This window comes from Giardia intestinalis, chromosome 2 (genome assembly GCF_000002435.2).
Source record: "Giardia intestinalis strain WB C6 chromosome 2, whole genome shotgun sequence".
Taxonomy (NCBI): Eukaryota; Fornicata; order Diplomonadida; family Hexamitidae; genus Giardia; species Giardia duodenalis.
The window spans coordinates 159,103-177,659 of NC_051857.1; the positions used below are offsets into that span (position 1 = coordinate 159,103).

The 18,557-nt window shown below is 50.5% G+C and overlaps 11 protein-coding genes across 11 annotated transcripts; 6 read left to right on the top strand and 5 right to left on the bottom strand.

Annotated features, from left to right (window-relative positions):
- Window positions 1-23: 23 nt before the first annotated feature.
- Window positions 24-3,191, top strand: GL50803_0093278 (Importin-like protein; the record flags this gene model as incomplete). The annotated part of the gene is made up of 1 exon (XM_001706958.1): window positions 24-3,191. One exon carries the CDS (start codon window positions 24-26, stop codon window positions 3,189-3,191), a length of 3,168 nt encoding a protein of 1,055 aa, XP_001707010.1.
- A 79-nt stretch (window positions 3,192-3,270) lies between these two features.
- Window positions 3,271-4,407, top strand: GL50803_007261 (putative Phosphatidylinositol-4-phosphate 5-kinase; the record flags this gene model as incomplete). The annotated part of the gene is made up of 1 exon (XM_001706956.1): window positions 3,271-4,407. The coding sequence occupies one exon, from the start codon at window positions 3,271-3,273 to the stop codon at window positions 4,405-4,407; it is 1,137 nt and encodes a 378-aa protein (XP_001707008.1).
- A 165-nt stretch (window positions 4,408-4,572) lies between these two features.
- On the top strand, window positions 4,573-5,514 carry GL50803_007260 (Aldose reductase; the record flags this gene model as incomplete). Its single annotated transcript, XM_001706955.1, has 1 exon — window positions 4,573-5,514. One exon carries the CDS (start codon window positions 4,573-4,575, stop codon window positions 5,512-5,514), a length of 942 nt encoding a protein of 313 aa, XP_001707007.1.
- A 48-nt stretch (window positions 5,515-5,562) lies between these two features.
- GL50803_007259 (CDP-diacylglycerol-glycerol-3-phosphate 3-phosphatidyltransferase) lies at window positions 5,563-6,417 on the top strand (the record flags this gene model as incomplete). The annotated part of the gene is made up of 1 exon (XM_001706953.2): window positions 5,563-6,417. One exon carries the CDS (start codon window positions 5,563-5,565, stop codon window positions 6,415-6,417), a length of 855 nt encoding a protein of 284 aa, XP_001707005.2.
- Window positions 6,418-6,575: 158 nt separating this feature from the next.
- On the bottom strand, window positions 6,576-7,733 carry GL50803_0014404 (Phosphatase; the record flags this gene model as incomplete). Its single annotated transcript, XM_001706951.1, has 1 exon — window positions 6,576-7,733. One exon carries the CDS (start codon window positions 7,731-7,733, stop codon window positions 6,576-6,578), a length of 1,158 nt encoding a protein of 385 aa, XP_001707003.1.
- A 127-nt stretch (window positions 7,734-7,860) lies between these two features.
- On the top strand, window positions 7,861-9,162 carry GL50803_0014403 (Lysophosphatidic acid acyltransferase/Glycerol-3-phosphate 1-O-acyltransferase; the record flags this gene model as incomplete). The annotated part of the gene is made up of 1 exon (XM_001706950.1): window positions 7,861-9,162. The coding sequence occupies one exon, from the start codon at window positions 7,861-7,863 to the stop codon at window positions 9,160-9,162; it is 1,302 nt and encodes a 433-aa protein (XP_001707002.1).
- Window positions 9,163-11,327: 2,165 nt separating this feature from the next.
- Window positions 11,328-12,587, top strand: GL50803_0050332 (High cysteine membrane protein; the record flags this gene model as incomplete). Its single annotated transcript, XM_038046145.1, has 1 exon — window positions 11,328-12,587. One exon carries the CDS (start codon window positions 11,328-11,330, stop codon window positions 12,585-12,587), a length of 1,260 nt encoding a protein of 419 aa, XP_037901674.1.
- Window positions 12,588-12,968: 381 nt separating this feature from the next.
- GL50803_0090872 (Phosphoglycerate kinase) lies at window positions 12,969-14,198 on the bottom strand (the record flags this gene model as incomplete). Its single annotated transcript, XM_001706946.1, has 1 exon — window positions 12,969-14,198. One exon carries the CDS (start codon window positions 14,196-14,198, stop codon window positions 12,969-12,971), a length of 1,230 nt encoding a protein of 409 aa, XP_001706998.1.
- Window positions 14,199-14,305: 107 nt separating this feature from the next.
- GL50803_0016707 (putative Clusterin associated protein 1) lies at window positions 14,306-15,601 on the bottom strand (the record flags this gene model as incomplete). Its single annotated transcript, XM_001706945.1, has 1 exon — window positions 14,306-15,601. The coding sequence occupies one exon, from the start codon at window positions 15,599-15,601 to the stop codon at window positions 14,306-14,308; it is 1,296 nt and encodes a 431-aa protein (XP_001706997.1).
- A 283-nt stretch (window positions 15,602-15,884) lies between these two features.
- GL50803_0011486 (20S proteasome alpha subunit 7) lies at window positions 15,885-16,703 on the bottom strand (the record flags this gene model as incomplete). Its single annotated transcript, XM_001706943.2, has 1 exon — window positions 15,885-16,703. One exon carries the CDS (start codon window positions 16,701-16,703, stop codon window positions 15,885-15,887), a length of 819 nt encoding a protein of 272 aa, XP_001706995.2.
- A 98-nt stretch (window positions 16,704-16,801) lies between these two features.
- GL50803_0011487 (uncharacterized protein) lies at window positions 16,802-18,517 on the bottom strand (the record flags this gene model as incomplete). The annotated part of the gene is made up of 1 exon (XM_001706942.1): window positions 16,802-18,517. The coding sequence occupies one exon, from the start codon at window positions 18,515-18,517 to the stop codon at window positions 16,802-16,804; it is 1,716 nt and encodes a 571-aa protein (XP_001706994.1).
- Between the last annotated feature and the right edge of the window lie 40 nt (window positions 18,518-18,557).

Sequence of the window (18,557 nt, forward strand, 5' to 3'; positions counted from 1 at the left end):
TTAGAATCGCTTTCTTTTCAAAAATGGAGGCTCTCCTGGATTTCTCTCAGCCATTCAACTATTCACTTTTCGTACAAGTTGTAGAAGCCTACCAGCAAACAGTAGACTACTCCTTGAAGCAGAGGGCCGCTGATGTGCTGCGACAGTTTCAGGATTCTCCCCAATCAAGCCAATTGTGTATGAACATTTTGTCTCAGGACCGCTCCACCCAGACCCCAATGGTTCGCTTTTTTGGTTTTTCTCTATTAGAAACGTTTATTAGGCGGAGCTGGTACGTTATCCCCACGGAGCAGCAACAAGAATTGTGTTCCTATATAATGAGCTTCGCAGCCCAAACATTAAGTGTTGATGACGTTGTCAGACGTAAGTATCTGACCATTTTCACCTTGATTGCCCTCTACACGTACCCATCGTCTTACAGTACCTTCCTCAGTGATGTCCTGTCCATGCGCAGCACTCCACTGGACAGGATAAATTCTGTCACAATTCTGACGTCCTTTTTCGAAGACTTTCGAGTACGTGATGAGCTGCTGAGTGGCCAGAAGCAGGCTATCCAGAGACAGCTATCTTCTGAGATCTCGAACATCCTATTGTATCTCATGGATTTGTTACGTGATGCATGTGCACAGAGAGATATCTTTCTGCTTTCCTTGCTTCTCAAGCTGTTGGTGGCAGTTGTTTCTTTTTGTGACAATACAATCAAGATAGATCAACTGCTACCTTTTATTGATTCTCTCCTTGAATATTGTCATCAGATACTGTCCTTTGGGAACCAGGAGATCTACCACCTTTCTCTGCAGGCCCTCGGCCATATTTATGCAACCCTAAAGTCTCAGCCAGACGCGCTTATGCTGAAGCTTTCAACGTTCTTTTATAGCACTTGGGACGTGGTATCGCAGAGCTATAAGGCAAAAGTAGAGGCATGTGCTACAGGCAGCTCTCATGCGCCGCCTGGAGTCGATCCAGGGCTGTCCCCTCTATCTTATAACATAATTACGTTACCGCCGGCAAACACCGCTCATGCATGCTCGGGGCAGCAGCCAGTGCTTACAGGAGAGGCCCTTTTTTCTCTCTCGTTCTTTCTTCGCAGCGTCTTCACTAGCTGTCTGGACCAAGTGGAGAAGATCGCCAGCAGTTCTATACCACCAGACAGTATTGATGTCACGATATGCCTCCGTCAGGTTGCGTCCAAGCGCATTGGAAGCGAAAAGCTTCTGGAGCTTGCCCTACTCAAGTACCGATCAGCCCTTCAGCTTCTCGTAGCAATCCTTGTCTTCCAGAAGGTAAGCTTTGATGTCGTTGACATTCAGTTAATAGAGTTTTTTTCCTTTTTGGCTAAAAGGGCACAATCCTGCAATACTTCCAATCCCGCATTCAAAAGAATGGAGCTCTACACAGATATCTTCACTGCCGTTCAGCGTTTTACCATTGGTAACATACCCCCTCCAATAGAAGTACTCGTCTATGTCGATGAATATGGCAATTTGATGAAGAGAGAGCTTGAAGACAGTGAAAAGCTGAACACGTTTGCTGTCATGAGCAAGACCATTGAGGCAACCACACGTGCAATCAAAACATCTGTTGCCATCAAGGATCTACTATCCGATCTGTCGAAGCAATTCTCGGTTCCTGCTGTGAACTCCATTGCATGGTCCCTCCCTGCTGTTGCTCGCAGCATCAAGTCCTCAGACTCCCTTATCATCACGACAATCAATCACCTTGTTGATCTATCATCCATTCTTGTGTCAATTGAACACAAAATATGCATAGCGAGTGGCATTGTATATATTTGCAGCCAAATGCCCCTCTTTGTTGACACAAAGGAAAGCATATTCCTTGTCATATTGAACAAGATGCTCTTCTTCACTAGTTTTCCTAACGAGCACCTCCAAGAGATGTCGGTCCGGTGCTTTGCCCTTCTGATGAATAATATCAAGGGCAGTGCCTTTTTTGAGTCTGCCGGCTTTCGAAGTTTCCTCCGGAACATTCCACAGATAGCAATGCAGATCCCGTCGTCACTTATCATCATCCTCTATGAAAGCATCTCACGACGCATAAGTGACAGCTCCAGCACCTTCATGGACTACGTGGGGCCTCTGTTTGAAATGCTCGATGGAGTGCTCTCGCAGTACCCTCCAGTGAGCATAGAAACGTTGAGCACCATAAGCACACTATACTCCATCTTCAGCGGTATATGTGAGGGCGTCGCAGGCAAAACTAACGGAGAGATATTTGCTTCCTCATACTCCCACTTCATGGGGAGGACTCTCAAGCTATACACCTTTATTCATGAGCACATTATATCATCATCTAATGACCCCAATCTGCATAATATTTTCTGCACTGTGAGAAGGGCAATCTCGAACTTCCTGGAAATGCTAATGCGAGCAAGCGCCTACAACCACATACGTGTTTGGTTTTTGAACACATCTGTGGGTACCAATATTGCTCTCCCAGACAGCAACTCGGTGCGTCCCGATATGCTTGCGCTTCTTGGAGCCTACAAGCAATTTTTAGACCCGATCAATGCAACACAACAAAGCAAGATTGATGTGCAATTTGCTCGGTTTGCTCACGCTCTATTTGAACGAATTTCCCTACTGTCGAGCGATGCTGACAAGGACGATCTAATAGGTATATACTTCAATGAGGTGCTGGCACCAATCCTAAAGTTCTTGGCAACAACTGGCTTTGCCGCACACGCAGATTTAGCAGACGTCTTTATCGAGAGTATTTGCCAAACGCTCACCACTTGTAATGCGTATCTTAGACGACAAGGAAGCGAGTTTCTGCATGTGTTTCTGGAATTCATCCCGCCAATCATCCGGGCTGTAAGCGAGAGCAATCTTTTCTACAAACACTATGCGCTATGCTTTAAAGCTCTCACAACTCTTGCTGATATGCTTATGATGCGAGAGCCGTTGGCGGTCAGCGTCTTGTCTGTTTTGTTTGTCGACACAATTAGATTGCTGAATAAAAGCATCATTCCGAGTGAGTATGCACTGCTCAGTGCATGGTGGGAGCTTCTTCAAAGAACGAATGAGCCTGACATGGAGGCCAAGGTGTTCTACTGCATATCCCCATCTATAACGGTTAACATGATAAGCTACTTTAGGAACGGCCTTATAGAGCGCAACGAGGCAATTACCAGAGATCTCTTTGTGGTTTTGCGCACGCTTCTATGGTTTTGAACCTCCGTACTGCTATCGAGTTGTTTGAACTATAAAATAAAAAACGACAAATCCAAGAAATATCTTGCGCCGATAGACCATGATTTTAGAATACAGAGGCCCTATCCAAGATGGTTGCATGCACGGTAGAGGTGAGGCTATGTATAGTAATGGAGAGACGTACGTGGGCGATTGGTACAAGGGAAAGAGGCACGGTCAGGGCAGGTACACGAATGCAGACGGAAGTTACTATGAGGGATCCTGGGAAGACGATGTTATCCACGGTAAGGGAACCTTCGTTTTCAGCAACGGAAATGTGTACCAAGGTGACTGGAACCACGGCGAGACCCATGGCATGGGTATCATAACGTACGCGTGCGGAGACGCCTACGAAGGCCAGTGGGAGAACGGGAAGATGTGCGGACACGGAAAGTTTGTGTACCGCGAGGGCGATATCTACGAGGGCGAGTTTCTCGACGACGAGCGGCATGGAGTGGGATCGATGACCTACGTTGATCCCCAGAACACGTCTAGGGTCATAGAGAAGTACGAGGGCCAATGGGTTAGAGGAGTGATGCATGGACAGGGGATTTTGCGCCTTCAAGACGGCTCTGTCTACGAAGGAACGTTCGAGAATGACACCATGGGTGGGACTGACCCCATGGACCAGACACGGGGCAAGCATGGCGTGTTGGTGTACTCTGGAGAGGACCCCATCTACATGAAGTACACAGGAGAATTCAAGGACGACAAGAGGCATGGCGAGGGCGTCCTTGAGTACAAGAATGGACAGGTGTACAAGGGGCGTTTCTACCAAGATTTGTTTGATGGTACTGGAGAGATGCAGTATGCGAACGGAGATGTGTATAGTGGAGAGTGGGTCCGGGGACTCAAGGAGGGCACGGGGACTATGCTATACAGGACAGGTGACACCTACAGTGGCACATGGTTCAACGATCTTCCCCACGGAAAGGGCGAGTTCCAGTACAACCATAAGACCGGCAGATGCAGGTATGTCGGCGAGTGGCGTGAAGGTCTCAGACACGGTCCGGGGACCTTTGCCGATGCACATGGAAATTCCTACACGGGGGACTGGGCCAAAGGAAAGAAGCACGGCAACGGGACCCTTGAGCTCAATGGGCACGTGCTTGTGGGGATTTGGGAAAACGGAGAGCCGAAGCAGATCATGAAGTACACCATTAACAGGGACTCCCCATGGGCCGATCCTAACTTTTGACACGGGTTCTTTTACTAGATTTACTAGTTTACTTGATAGTTTACTAGATGCTCTCTAGCATGAGCTTACGGCCATTGCCGCTCACGTCGTCATTATGTGCCTTTTGTAAATGAGCATTCTCCATAAGCTGTAAACAGTGGTACAGATTCAGATCTAAGAAATTAAATGCAATATCCTCCTCGCTTGGGCTTTGGAACGTGGCAGGCGCCTCCAGAGGCCGTGCAGACCGCTGTTGAGACAGCGCTCATGACTGGGTACAGGCACATCGACTGCGCCTATGTCTACCAGAATGAGGAGGCCATTGGTCGTGCTTTTGGAAAGATCTTCAAGGATGCGTCTTCAGGAATCAAGCGCGAAGATGTCTGGATCACCTCAAAGCTATGGAACTATAACCATCGCCCAGAACTGGTCCGTGAGCAGTGCAAGAAAACCATGTCTGACTTACAGGTGGATTACCTAGATCTCTTCCTTGTCCACTGGCCGCTTGCCTTTGTTCGTAATGACGTCGGGGATCTCTTCCCGAAGGATGCCGAAGGCCGTGCGATGCTCGAGAAGGTCCCCCTGGCCGACACATGGAGGGCAATGGAACAGCTGGTCGAGGAGGGCCTTGTGAAGCACATCGGGGTCTCGAATTACACGGTCCCTCTTTTGGCCGATCTACTAAACTACGCCAAGATCAAGCCTCTTGTGAATCAGATCGAGATACACCCGTGGCACCCCAACGACGCTACCGTAAAGTTCTGCCTTGACAACGGAATAGGTGTGACAGCCTACTCTCCCATGGGTGGATCATATGCAGATCCCAGGGATCCCTCTGGCACACAGAAGAACGTGATCCTTGAGTGCAAGACGCTGAAAGCAATAGCCGATGCCAAAGGGACAAGCCCGCACTGTGTGGCGCTCGCTTGGCACGTGAAGAAGTGGAACACCTCGATGTACAGTGTCATTCCTAAGAGCCAGACGCCCGCGCGCATTGAGGCCAACTTCAAGTGCACCGAAGTACAGCTGAGCGATGATGACATGGATGCAATCAACAATATTCACTTGAACAAGAGAATCCGCTTTTGCGATCCCGCTATCTTTTGGAAGGTACCACTGTTTGACTAGACATTTTCCATGTGGGTTCCTTCAGTTGCGAGTAAATTTTACCAAAGTATGGTTAATCTTCAATACTTCAGGATGAAGGGGCTCCGCAGGCTGGTGAAGCAGATACCAAACATCCTCTCACTCTCGCGCATACCGTTGCTCTTCTCCATCACAGCGTGTCTCTTCGCCAAGTTTCCGAGCCGCTATGCGGTGTCTTTTACTCTCTGTGTTGTGGCATCCATAACAGACTACTTAGACGGTGCTACAGCGCGCAAATTCAACGCGACGTCCGACTTTGGCAAGCTCTTTGACGCCCTCTGTGATAAGATTCTAACGGTCGGCATTTTCATCAGCTTCATAGCCACTGGGATCTACCCTCCGCTGTTCGTGTTCCCAACGCTAATAGTCCTCAGCCGAGAATTTCTGGTAACGGGCTTGCGGATGATAGCTGCATCCCGTGGGGTAGTCATGGCAGCCGAAAGAGGCGGGAAAGTGAAGACGGCAGCGCAGATGTTTGCCATCTGTGCCATCCTTTTCTCCTACACGCTGGAAGAAGCTAATATGAGTGATGGAGGGCTTCTTAACACTATCCTATACATGCTTATCAAACCCATCCGCTTGGCCTCCCTGGTGATGTTTCTGTTCAGTTCTGTCTTGGCACTCATGAGCGGTTATACATATCTCCGGAAATATAGCTACCTGATCTCTGATCCCTCCATCAACTGCACTACAAGTCGCTCTGCTGCTCCCAATCCAGCAGTGGGTCGAGCAGCCTCACCAGCCTCTAAGCCCTATGACATCATCAGCTCGAGCAAAGCAAGTTCGAGACCAAGCAGGGCTTCCGCCGTCTCCATAAAGCCAGAAGCGTCTGACCCCATCTGCAGTCCTGCTCTTCCGGCCCCACCTCCACCAAAATTTGATTAACAATGTCAGCCAATGAAGTACCTGACTAGTGGCCTCAAGGTGCAGAGGCATGGAGCACGGGAACGAAAGAACAAAAGCAATCATACAATGTCTAAAAATTATGAACAGGTAAACCTCCATTTACGTTTAACTTTGATAGCACATCAGGAGGCCCAGCTTTACTGCGGATGCATGACGCTGTCATACTCCACTATAATAGACTTGGGGTACAGCTTCCTTCCTAGACCCAAGACGATGGTGACATTGTCTTCAGAGCCTAGACACAGAGCTAATCTCAATAAGTAGGAGGCCACGGCTTCTGGAGATATCTTTTGTCCGACGGTCTTGTAAGAGCGATCACACTCTTTGTACTCACCGCATTCCAGTGAAGAAAGGCCAGGCATCTCTGGAAACACAGTGGCCAGCTCCTGGATGGAGGTCTGCCGCTGGCTAAGGTACTCACCGATACGAGTGGCTATCTTTACCAGCTGGTCATCAGGCCCCGAGCTGGCGACGAGGCATGCTATTGCGTGCTGAAGGAGCTCCTTCCGAGTTGCTGTGTGGTCGGGCCCGGAGAGTTTTGACTTGATAAGCTGAGTCGCAAAAACAGGGTCTGTGGACTTCCCCGCAACTGTGAATACATGTCTGATCAAACTGTCAACATCCTCGTTAGAGAGGACGTCCCAAAGTCCGTCACACGCCAGAACGACGTAGTCGGCGTCGGCCTCCCGGAGTGCAAAAATGTCTGGGTCTGCAATAACGCCGCAGTTCTTGAACGGCGAATCGCCTATTGCTCTAGACACGGCAAGCATGCCTGCCACCCGGGGACAATCCCCATCGTCCATAACAACGCAGCTTCCTGCGCGCTCTATTCGTGTCTTTTCCGCAGGAAGGTTAGGTTTATGGTCCACTGTGATTTGGCGTACACCGCGGTCGCGCAGTCCAACGATTGCACGAGAGTCTCCTGCGTTAGCAAAGTACAACATGCCCTTGTGATGAATACACACCACCGCCGTGGTTCCAGCAGACGAGTAGATGTCTGACGTGCCCTCCTCGCGTAAATAGAGCTTATCTGTATTTAGATAGGCCTGTCTAAGGCTTTCTTTCAGGTCCATCGGGAAGATACGCGCCTTCGAAAGCTGTAAGTGGAGCTTGTCCCTTACGAACTTAGAGGCGCGGTCGCCGCCGTGACCATCGAAAACACCTACAAACGTGATACTGTCTATTAGATCCTGGCGGAGGCCCTTCAAATCCCTGATTATGTGTGCATCCTCATTTGATGGCCTTCGCCCGGAAACGGACCCATGACCCCAAACATATAGTGACGATAAAAACATGTGCGCCTGTTTCAAATTCCCTTAGTTTACAAGTGCCATATATGCTGTAAATATTTCAATTTCAAATTTAAATGCACGTGTCAATTGTGTAAGATCTGGGGACTCCGCCCGTTTTTTGTTTGGCCTTATGGAGGATCAGGAGAAATTAGACGCTGAGAGCGAGTTGCTCAGCCAGCCTCTGTCGGATGACTCTGAGTATAAGAGCACCCAGTCTCCCATCGCCGTAGATACCCACACGATGTCAAGCGCCCTGATGCTTGCCTTGGAGCCGTACCAATATGGGACAGACTTTATTCTGAATAGGAATAGCATCCCGCGCCTTCAGAAGGAGCTGGACAAACTCATTGGCCGGACAGCTTCAAAGCCGCGACTTAGCCTTCGCATGGGTCAGAAGAAGTACATGGACTTGGAGCTTATGAGCTCTCTGGTTTTGGACTCGGTTCAGGCTGTCGCGTCTGACAGCTTCTGGGAGTGCTTCGAACGACCATACTCGCGGCCGTGGAATTGGACTTTCCCTCTTTGGGTTACCTGGGCAACTGGCTGCATCATCCGCTATTGTATTCTTTTACCTATCCGGGCTTTTCTCTTTCTGTTTATGCTTGTATTCTGCCTCTTCGGGACTCTTATGACGTCTGTTTTGGTTCCATCGAAGCGTTTGCAGACACATATTCAACGGCGCATACTTAAGATAGGCTATCACCTTACCCTCTTGTCTATAGGCGCTGTTGTTCTCATCCATGGATCTATCCCGCACACCCAATCAGGGAGAATCTACGTTGCTAATCACACGACTATAATGGATGCAATAATCTTGAGCTCAATCAAGCAGTTTGCCATTGTCGGACAAAAGTATAGTGGCCTCCTGGGCATTATTGAAGAACGTATCCTAGGATGCTTGGACCCTGTATGGTTCAATAGGTCTGACAGAACCGAGAGAACTGAGGCAGCGACAAAGATCAAGAATCGCATTTACGACGAAGGAGCTAAGGCGCCTCTGCTTTTGTTCCCAGAGGGAGTACTTGTCAATAACCGCTTCATAATTATGTTCAAAAAGGGAGCGTTCGAGCTTGGTGCAGAGATTTGCCCAATAGCAATCAAGTATAACGAGACACTGAGCTCTCATGCATACTGGTCTTCTCGGGATGTTTCTTTCTATAGATATCTGTTTGACTTAATGACGAATTGGATATTGATTGTTGATGTTTGGTTTCTTCCCCCTACGTCTATTCAGGACGGAGAGACGCCAGAAGAATTTGCGGAAAGAGTCAAACTGAGTATTGCTCGAGCAGCCCGACTGATACCGCGACCGTGGGATGGATATCTGAAATATACGAAAGCCACAAAGTCTATGCACAGAAACAGAAAGACAGAGCTTTTGCACCAAATCGGATTTTCTCCAAAGGAGATTGATGAAATGGTTTCTAGTTAATGATTGATGCTATGCTCCATCTTCTCCTCAGGACGAAGACGAGACAGGGACGTCTGTACCTGAGAACTCGCTATCTGCGCCACCAGAGTCTGTTGCTTGCAGCATTGTCGAGCCAAGGAACCTACCATCCAGCCTTTCCTTGGTTCCGCCCTTCGCGCCCACTCCTAGCGCTGCTCCGAATGTTTATCCGATCCAGAGCATCTATCCAGCCCCTGGTGCCGTCCCTTATCTCCAGGCGTCGGGGGTGCTCAGTCTACAGCCGACGCCCTACCCCTTCGGCTTCGGGGTGCCGCTGACATACGTCCCTGTTCTGATACAATCGCCAGGACATACTGGCGGATGGCCCGTGGGCACGGGTGACGGTCCGCTCGGAAGGCCGACCAGGCAGCCCTGAGCCCCTGCTGCACCGCCTCGCACCAGAGGAGGAATCACGGTCTACAGCCAGAAGGGCAAAAGAGGCGCGTGGGTGGAGGCGCTCTCCCGATTTTCTTTTCGAGCTCGAACAGAACAGCCGTAGAGACTGTACGAAAACATCCTACAGTACCATCGAGGCCTCGCACGGAGGGGTTCTGAATGGACGAACGCCTAGGCTGGGAGTCATTCTAGAGCCGATTCTGGCCGAGGAAGGGGCTCCCCGCTTACGGGGGCATGGCGGCTCCGCTGGCCACGTACGGCGACAGTTGCCGGGTCAGCGGCCCAGCCAAACCAGCGATGCCGCTGCGGAAGCCACCCCCGGCCCTGTCCCACACAGTCGATGCCCTTGGCAGCCGCCTGCTCCAGTCCAGATCCACCCCACCGGCTGCGTGCCAGGGCCAGACATCTAGCAACCACAGAGACACGTCCACCGAGGCCGACACTGGCTGCACACACCGACCGGCGCGTCGATTCGAGGCACAGACGCGCATTTTTTCTTTTGTCCGGCGAGATTCCGGGCTGCACTGGCTGCACGGACGCACGCAGCTGTTCCGCGCCGGCCGGGGCCTTCCGAGGCAGGCCTTGCACGAGAACGCGACGTCTCGCGCAGGTCCACCGGCCCTCTGGCGGGCGCACGGCCGCGGAGTGTCCGTCCCTGTTGCGATGCAGTGCACACGGCTTTGTAGCACGTGCAGAGACCCAGTTGCCCTGCCCTGGCTGTGGCTCCTGCGCGCTGCGGCCAGCCACTGAGACCAGCCCCCATTGGAGCAGGCCACGGCAGGGCCCGCCGGACAAGCTCTCTACATGAGCACATGCTGCACAGCTTAGAGGCGAACGCTGCACAGCCCGGCTAGTGCTCGCTGCCCCTATCGCTGCGTGGTACCTCTTCGTGAGACGACTGCGCAAGGCCACCCGATCGAGGGCTACGGCAGGACGCAAAGAGTGGACTAGTTCAGGGCGTTGTGCATCTAGTAGGCCTGTGAGTACGCCTAGGTCGTGTATAGCTATTACATCAACATACTCATGTAGGTGGATACAACTGATTGCTCCGAATGGACTGGTTCTTGATGGCGTGGGCTGATGGGGAAGGACGCATTTGTATTACAGGTCCAAGCATAGAGGGTGGCAGCAGGAAACGAAAAGTTGCTTGATTGCTGGTGTGCAGGTAAATGCAGCTATTTGCACTTGACTTGCCTAGTGTGCCGGATAGACTGCACGCAGGGAGCCACTAGGGTCGCCAGCTATGAAGCGAGGGAGGATGTCGTGAGAAAGGCTGTATGCCACTTGGAAGATAGTGTTCTCCAGCGCGTTATGCAGCACGCGGCAGATGCTGTACAAGAATGGGACAAGGATGCCACATATCCATTGTTGTGACAGAGGTGACAGGGCATCTAGCAGGCCCTATGTTGGGGTCACGCCTGCACCACCACAGCAGCGCATACTAGGGACGATGGTATCCTGTCCAGGTGGGCATCGCCTATACATCTATGTTGCAAATGAATCGTTATCAAAGCCAGAGTTGATCGTACCATGAGCCCATTTGTCATACACTGAAGCTTTTTTGGTCTCCATTCCCAAAGGACTGAGCAAACTAAGGCACGGCTTAAGCGTCTATCTCTTCTTCTCTATAATCAGAAGCAGAATGCGAAGTGTGTCTACGTTATTCGTATTCCTTCCATGATAATAGTATAACGCTCAGGAATACAATCAGGAAACTTTCTCAATACAAGTCTCTATGCACTGCCGGCGCAATGTTTGCTAAGCTTATCTTCACAAGCCTCGTTCTGCAGCTGGCAGAGGCGACACGGCCAGCGGTCAAAGAGCAATCCGGCGCCTGCACCTCTCCAGAGAACGCCGGGTGTGCCGCGTGCAACCCGAATAACGGAGATGAGCTCTGCCTCTCGTGCACAAACGCGCAGGAGTTCATCCAGCTCAACAAGAAGGGGTGCACGGCCGCCTGCGCCGGGGATGGAGTGATTGGAGACGCTGCTGTCGACCCGAAGGTCTGCAAGTGTGACGGAGACAATGGCTACACGCTCCAGGGCGACGCGTGCGTCAAGAGACAGGCCAACGAGTGCCAGACAGAGAACTGCCAGGAATGCACTGGCAAAGGCACAGCCAACGAGGTCTGTACAAAGTGTACTTCTACTCATTACTTGACACCAACAAACCAGTGCGTACCTGACTGCACAGTTATCAAGGGCTACTACGGAGATACTAACGAAGGGAAGTGTAAGCCATGTAGCCCTGAGTGCGCTGAGTGCGTTGGGCCGGCCAACAATCAGTGCAGTGCCTGTCCTGCTGGCAAGAAACTGACATATACAGATGACAGCTATCCTAATAACGGAGGCGCCTGCGGGGATGCGTGCAAAGTGTCTGCAGACGGCGCTGGCTGTGAGACATGCGGGGCTCAGATAGGAGGAACTGCATACTGCTCAAAGTGCAAGACCTCCACTCAGGCCCCCTTGAACGGCGACTGTGCGGCCAATACGCGAACACAATTTTGCACTACAGTGAGCAATGGAGTGTGCACTCAATGCGCTGCTAACTACTTCCTCAAGGACGGCGGCTGCTATCAAACAGATAGACAGCCTGGTAAACAAGTGTGTAGTAGTGCACAGGGAGGAACATGTACAAAATGTGCCAACGGACTACAGGTACAAAGTGGAGCCTGTGGAAACTGTCATTCTACTTGTGCTACGTGCAGTGCTCCCAGTATTGCAAGCTCGTGTAAGACCTGTGCCACTGGGTATTACAAGGAAAACGGTGACGATACCACTGATGGGTTATGCAAGAAGTGCTCAGAGAAGATCTCTGGATGCAAGCAATGTGTGTCATCATCTGGCAGTTCAGTCATATGTTTAGAATCAGAAGTAGGCACTGGTGGAAGCGTCAACAAGAGCGGTCTCTCCACTGGCGCCATAGCGGGCATTGCTGTGGCTGCTGTTATTGTCATTGGTGGTCTCGTCGGCTTCCTCTGCTGGTGGTTCCTCTGCCGCGGGAAGGCGTAGATTTAGCTGTGTACTTAGGTAGTAAATGGTTATAGATGGATCCTGTGCTTGGTGGTGGCCTAAGTCTTAACTCCTTAATGTGCAGAGGATCCCACACAGCTATTACGAGGGCACCCATGTGCTCGACGACTCCTTGCTTTCTAGGTATCCGGGGAGCATCTTCGCTCTGCTCGACGCCAATGGAACTGAGAGCTTCACAATTACGCGCACAATAACTGGAGTTCTGAAGTGTTCTATGCCGTATGCGAAGCTACACTCTTCGGTTATTTTTCCCAATGCGGCTTATCATCTCACCTCAATACAGATCTTCCCAATCAAGTCCCCAGCAAATGTATCAAACGAAGGTCGTAGGTGAATTCACTTATCCCACATACGTAACCCCTACTTCTTGTCAGACAGTCTGATGACTCCAGGAAGCGGGTCGCCCTGAAGAAGCTCGAGAGACGCGCCACCTCCGGTACTAACGTGGGAGATCTTGTTCGTTGCTTTGGCCTTTTTGGCTGCAGTTGCAGAGTCTCCGCCACCGATAATGGTGATGGCGCCTGCCTCAGTAGCCTTAACCACTGCATCTACCATGGCCATGGTTCCACGGCAGAAGCTGTTCATCTCAAAGACGCCCGGTGGACCATTCCAGATGACTGTCTTTGAAGACATGATGGCCTTCGCAAAGAGCTCGTTGGAGGCAGGGCCACAATCAAGGCCCATCCAACCTTCAGGAATACCCTCCTCGCATGTAACAACCTTCGTCTTGGCGTTGTCGTCAAACTCCGAGGCCGCGATGCAATCGACAGGAAGAATCACTTCCACATTGTGAGCCTTGGCGATGTCCATCAATGTGTCAACAGTCTCTGCACCCTCTTTGTCGTAAAGCGAGTTCGCGATGTTCATCCCCTTGAGCTTCTTGAGGAAGGTAAACGACATGCCACCGCAGATGATAATCTTGTCGACCTTCGGAAGTAGGTTCTTGATGAGCTTGATTTTGTCTGCTACCTTAGCGCCTCCAAGAATAGCCAAGTATGGCTTCTTGGGCTCAGAAAGGGCGATACGGAAGTAGTCGATCTCCTTCTGCATCAGGAAGCCAGCGCAACGGATCGAATACCCTTCTCCGACCATAGAAGAGTGAGGGCGGTGCGCGGTTCCGAATGCATCATTACAGTAGATGTCAGCGAGCTTCGCGAGAGACGCTCTGAAAGCCTTTACTTCAGAATTGTCCTCATTCTCGTTGGTCTCCTCCTTATGAAAGCGCAGATTCTCCAAGAGGAAAATGGAACCAGGCGCAGGGTTGGCACAGGCACTCTCAACCTCGGGTCCACAGCAATCCTTAAGAAGGGTGACAGGCTTTCCCAGAAGGCTTTCGAGAGCCTTGGCGACTGGAGCCAGAGTGAATGCCGCTTCTGGTCCGGTGCCCTTTGGGCGGCCAAGATGGGAGGCCAAGACAAGGGACTTACAGCCCTTCTCAAGACAGTGCCTCAAGGTCGGCAAAGAAGCCTCGATTCTCGCCAAATTGGTGATGTTACCCTCCTTGTCCTGGGGGACATTGTAATCCGTGCGCACGAAAACACGCTTTCCAGAGAGATCTACGTCGGCAATGGAGAGCTTCGCTAAGGACATTTTTTGCTAAAATCTAATTGAAAAGTTCGGAGCGTAGGATTAGCCCCAGAGTAAAGTAAAAGGAGATCTGTGATTTACAAGTAGACGTGGATATTGAGTGATGTACTTCAAAACTCTATGTTGTCGGGGTCCAGTTCCTCGCCACCAATGTCACTGTACTCATATGAATACTCCTCATTGTCCGCATTCTCATTCGACTTATGGGATAGCTCATCCAGTCCTCGGTGTTTCTCTCCATTAGAATGTGTCTCTGGTGCACGCGCTTGTTGCATAGGATTGGCGGAGCTGATGACCTGCTCTTCTTCCTCTTCCTCCTCATAGCTATACGAATAGGATTCATCATCAGGGATCTCTGCATTCGTGTTAATGGGCGCTGCCTTAGAAGGGACGAAGTCCTGCACTGGTTTAGGCTGGTGCATATCCATGACATGGGGCATGGGAGTCTCTACAAACTCATCGTCCAGGTGCGACGTCGATGAGCGTGCATCCACGCCCCCGTACATGTTATTTAGCTCCTCCTTCAGAGCGTTCTCTTGCAGGGCCCGAAGATTCTTCTCCCGCTCAATTACACGCTGCTGCTCGCGCACATCATTGGCACGTAGCTGGCCTTCGAGAAACAGAAGAGACCGAAATTTGCGAGCATACTCTAGATGAAGTTTAGACAGGTCTGCCTCCAGAGCCTCCAGCTCTGCAAGGAATGGGGGCTTTGTGGAACGAATGGCATCAAGTCGATCCATCGTGTGTGTGATGCTCTGCTTCTTCTGGGTTATCTGCTCCTCGAGCTTAGCTTTTTCGCGCTTGTTGGTCGTCACCTCCTCCTGGAGGGTGTTGCACTCGGCCGCAAGATTCTTTATACGTTGCTGGACGGCAGCAGAGAGAGAGGCTGCGTCTGGCTGACTGCTCATCGCCTGCTGCATGCGCTGATAAAGATCATCGACGTGGAGGCGTAGCTGCGTAAGAAGCTTGGTGGATGCTTCAACTATCTTCGAGGAGGCCACGCACAACGCATTCGAGTGGAGAGTCAAGTCAACACTGGCTGCAGAAGACGTCCCCTTATCTGTGGATGTAGCTGCCGCGCCTATATACGTGGCTACCTCCTGCACTATTTTTCTGAGTTCTCGCACTGCCTCTGGGCCCGCAGCATAAATCTTCTTGGAGTCCAGCTTGAGGTGCAGTGTGGTCTGGAGCACGTTTACCACAGTTGTGATAAAATAAACCCTATCCTCCTGAGTAGCGATGTCCATGGCAATAGCATTACTTGGTGCAACTACGGTGGTTATATAGTGGAGAATTTCGGCGACAAGAAAGAAATCTGGCTTCCGGAACGTATCAATGGATATGGGCCGTGGAAACCCTATCTGAGTCATTAACAATGTAAAATGCTGAAGTTCGTGGTATGACATTTCGGTGAGAGATTTTTTTGTTAATTGAGGCTGCTATGGCTGCCAAAGCCGTACCAACAAGTTGCTCATCCCACAGAGCTTATCACTTTCTAGATCACTTCGTACTTCAGTAACATTTCTGATTGGACTCTCCAACCTGAGATCGTCAACAAAAGATATTAAAGGCATTGATAGATAAATGCAGATAGAGAACAATGATGCTATGGCAACTGCTCCAGCGTATAGTTGCAGCTGCCAAGTGACACGACAAGAGACATCAGTTCAACCAGGTGGCTTGGTTTACTTAAGTCAGCTTGGTCTGCTCTTGAATGTCTGTTGATTGCTCCTTTGTATATACTACAGTACCTGTGTCGGAGATAAAAGCAAAGCGGAGGGTAAACTCCGGATCGTTGATGTGATCGTGGCACGCCCAGATAACTTTTGCGGTTGCCAGGATTGCCTCACTCTCACTCATCCCAGTCAACAGCCCCCCTGAGTTGTGCACACGCTTTAGATGATTAAATCTATCGTTAGTGTCTTTCTCGGCAGGCCCCATGTGGTTTTCGAGCTCCACCTTAGCTTGAGAGGTATGTCTACCTGCTGCTGTGGCAAAACAATTGGTGATATCGCCCGACGGCTGCAACAAGTAAAGTGAGTACTTGGTTTTCAATGTGGTGGGCTCGTCTGCAGACGCAATTGAGTCGTACCCAGCTATCAACAGGGAGCAGCCAAAGGGACGCACCTCGCCGTAGTGAGTGTAAAGCTGCATATAGCCGGAGATGCTGTTGGCGAGAACACCCGTTGGCACGATGCGGCTATAGTTTTCTCTGTAAGATTCTGCCACCTCTCGGGCCTTGGACACTAAAACCATGCCATCCGGTTGAAGCCCCGCAACCGCTATCACGATGCTATCCTCTATTTGGTAGAAGCACGGAGCAGAGTCGATCTCCAGTATGTCGTGAATGTTCTTCTGAACAGCCAGGGCTACCCCCCCTGAGGTTCGAATGCCAACACAGAGCCCGTGCTGTTCGACGGCTTTCAGTGCATAGTCCACCTGGAAGATCTTCCCATCGGGAGAGTAGGATCCACAGGAAACGTCGTATCCAGAGCCGACAGCAGTCATGAATAATTTATGTTTTCGGGCCGGCCTTGTCCCAGGGGATCTATTCGCCGGCTCTATCATACGTAAAGCCAGAGCAGCCGTTTACTAATACAAGGACCCTACCATATCTTCTGCAGACTCAAGTACCCGCTCACGCAACTTTTGTCGTGATCGCTGGTTACTATCAGCTGCAGCTTGCTGTTCTCGCTCAAGTAAATATAGTCCGTCAGGCTCTGGCCCACATAAGTGTTCTGCGCCTGGTTCTTAGGCTTTATGTACATATAGGGGGCAACATCTCCGCTCATGGCACATATAATGGGCTCCCCGTTTACGTGCAGCTGCACCGTGGGACGCTGTTTGCCAAATATTACGAAGTCCACCCGGTAGCAGCCTGCTAGACACACTAAGATTGTTGGTTTTCCGGTGTCCCAAATGAAGTTGCTCTGTAATGTGTTGCATACCTCAGTACTCCACACTATGCCTCCTACACTGGAGTACCGCTTCCCTTTCCATAGCCACCGCGCAGTGGGCAGCGAAAGCACTGCATCACTGGAATGAATGATGGAGTCCAATGTGTTAAGCTTGGATATCAGTTTCAAGTTACTTTCTTCCATATAGTCAGACAACGCTACCAGCTCCTCCTTTAGCTGAGACTGGAACCATAACCGCGTGTCAACAAGGAGCTTCTCAAGGTCTATGAACCGCTCTTCAAACTCCATCTGTGACTTGGCTCCTTCCTTCACAATGGTCTTCGCAACTGACTTTGCAAGCTTATCCTTGACATGGGCCGTGTTCTCCTTAAGAGTATTATCAAACTGTGCGTGATACTGGTTAAATTCGTGCTTAATAAGCCTTGATATTGTTTTGTCTAACTGGGTATCTATACTGGCCTTCACTAAGGCGTCAAATCGGTCCTGTTTGAAGTTCTGTGACAGGTTCTCAATAGAAGCCAGCCGCTCTTGAAGCTCCTCTACGTGCTGCGTGATGTGCGGGAATTTTGCATAGACTCGGTTCTCGGTATCTAGAAGCTTGGCATGAAGTGCATTGAGATCATCGGTAATAGCTGCCCGTACATTCGCAAGCTTATCTGCATGGCTATTTAATTTCAGGGTGAAGTCTCCGCAGTGTTCGGCCACATTATCAATCGAGAGCTCGAGGCTGCGTTTTGTAGTTTGAAGTGCCTCACTTTGAATTTGTAGTGCTGTTTGCAGCTGTTCAGGTGTCACAGAGGTTGTTGCAATCTCTTTGAGACGATCATTCATAAGGGTAGTGACAATCTCGAACTGTGGATGCTGCGTCCTCAGAGAAGAAACTATTGAGTCAAAATTGCTCTGCGACACGTAGTCTGCCAGTCTTTCATCTATGTCTCTACGAAGAGAGGAAGCCAGTGCATCTGCTTGGCGCCGAACTTCGTCGAACTCTGTGTCTAGCCGACGGGCTATCAAGTCGAGTAGATCCCTCGTTGCAAACTTTGCCGATGCGCCATTGTACTCTTCCACATCCAGCTTTGTGCTGAGCATATGTATAATGTGTGTAAGCTGGCTTTCGGCCTTGGCCTTGACCATTTCAGAACACTCCGTCTTGATGCTTAAAATCTCTGCCCGAGCTTCGCGAATCTTAGCGTCAAGATCATCAAAACGGGGATCGCGCCGCTCAGCGGCTTCGATTGCCCTTTCTGCTGCCCTTTCCTGTTGCGCTAACCGAGTCTTCAGTTCGTGCAGTTCAGTGGATTGCTTCTCTACAAGCCCATAAAGCTCAATAAAGGCCGACCTTACGACCGGCTGGATATTCTTCCAATCTCCTACGCCGGCTTTGGCCTCATTCAAGCTGAGCATCTACAATGTGAAAATAAAAAACCCGGGAACGCCGGAAGAA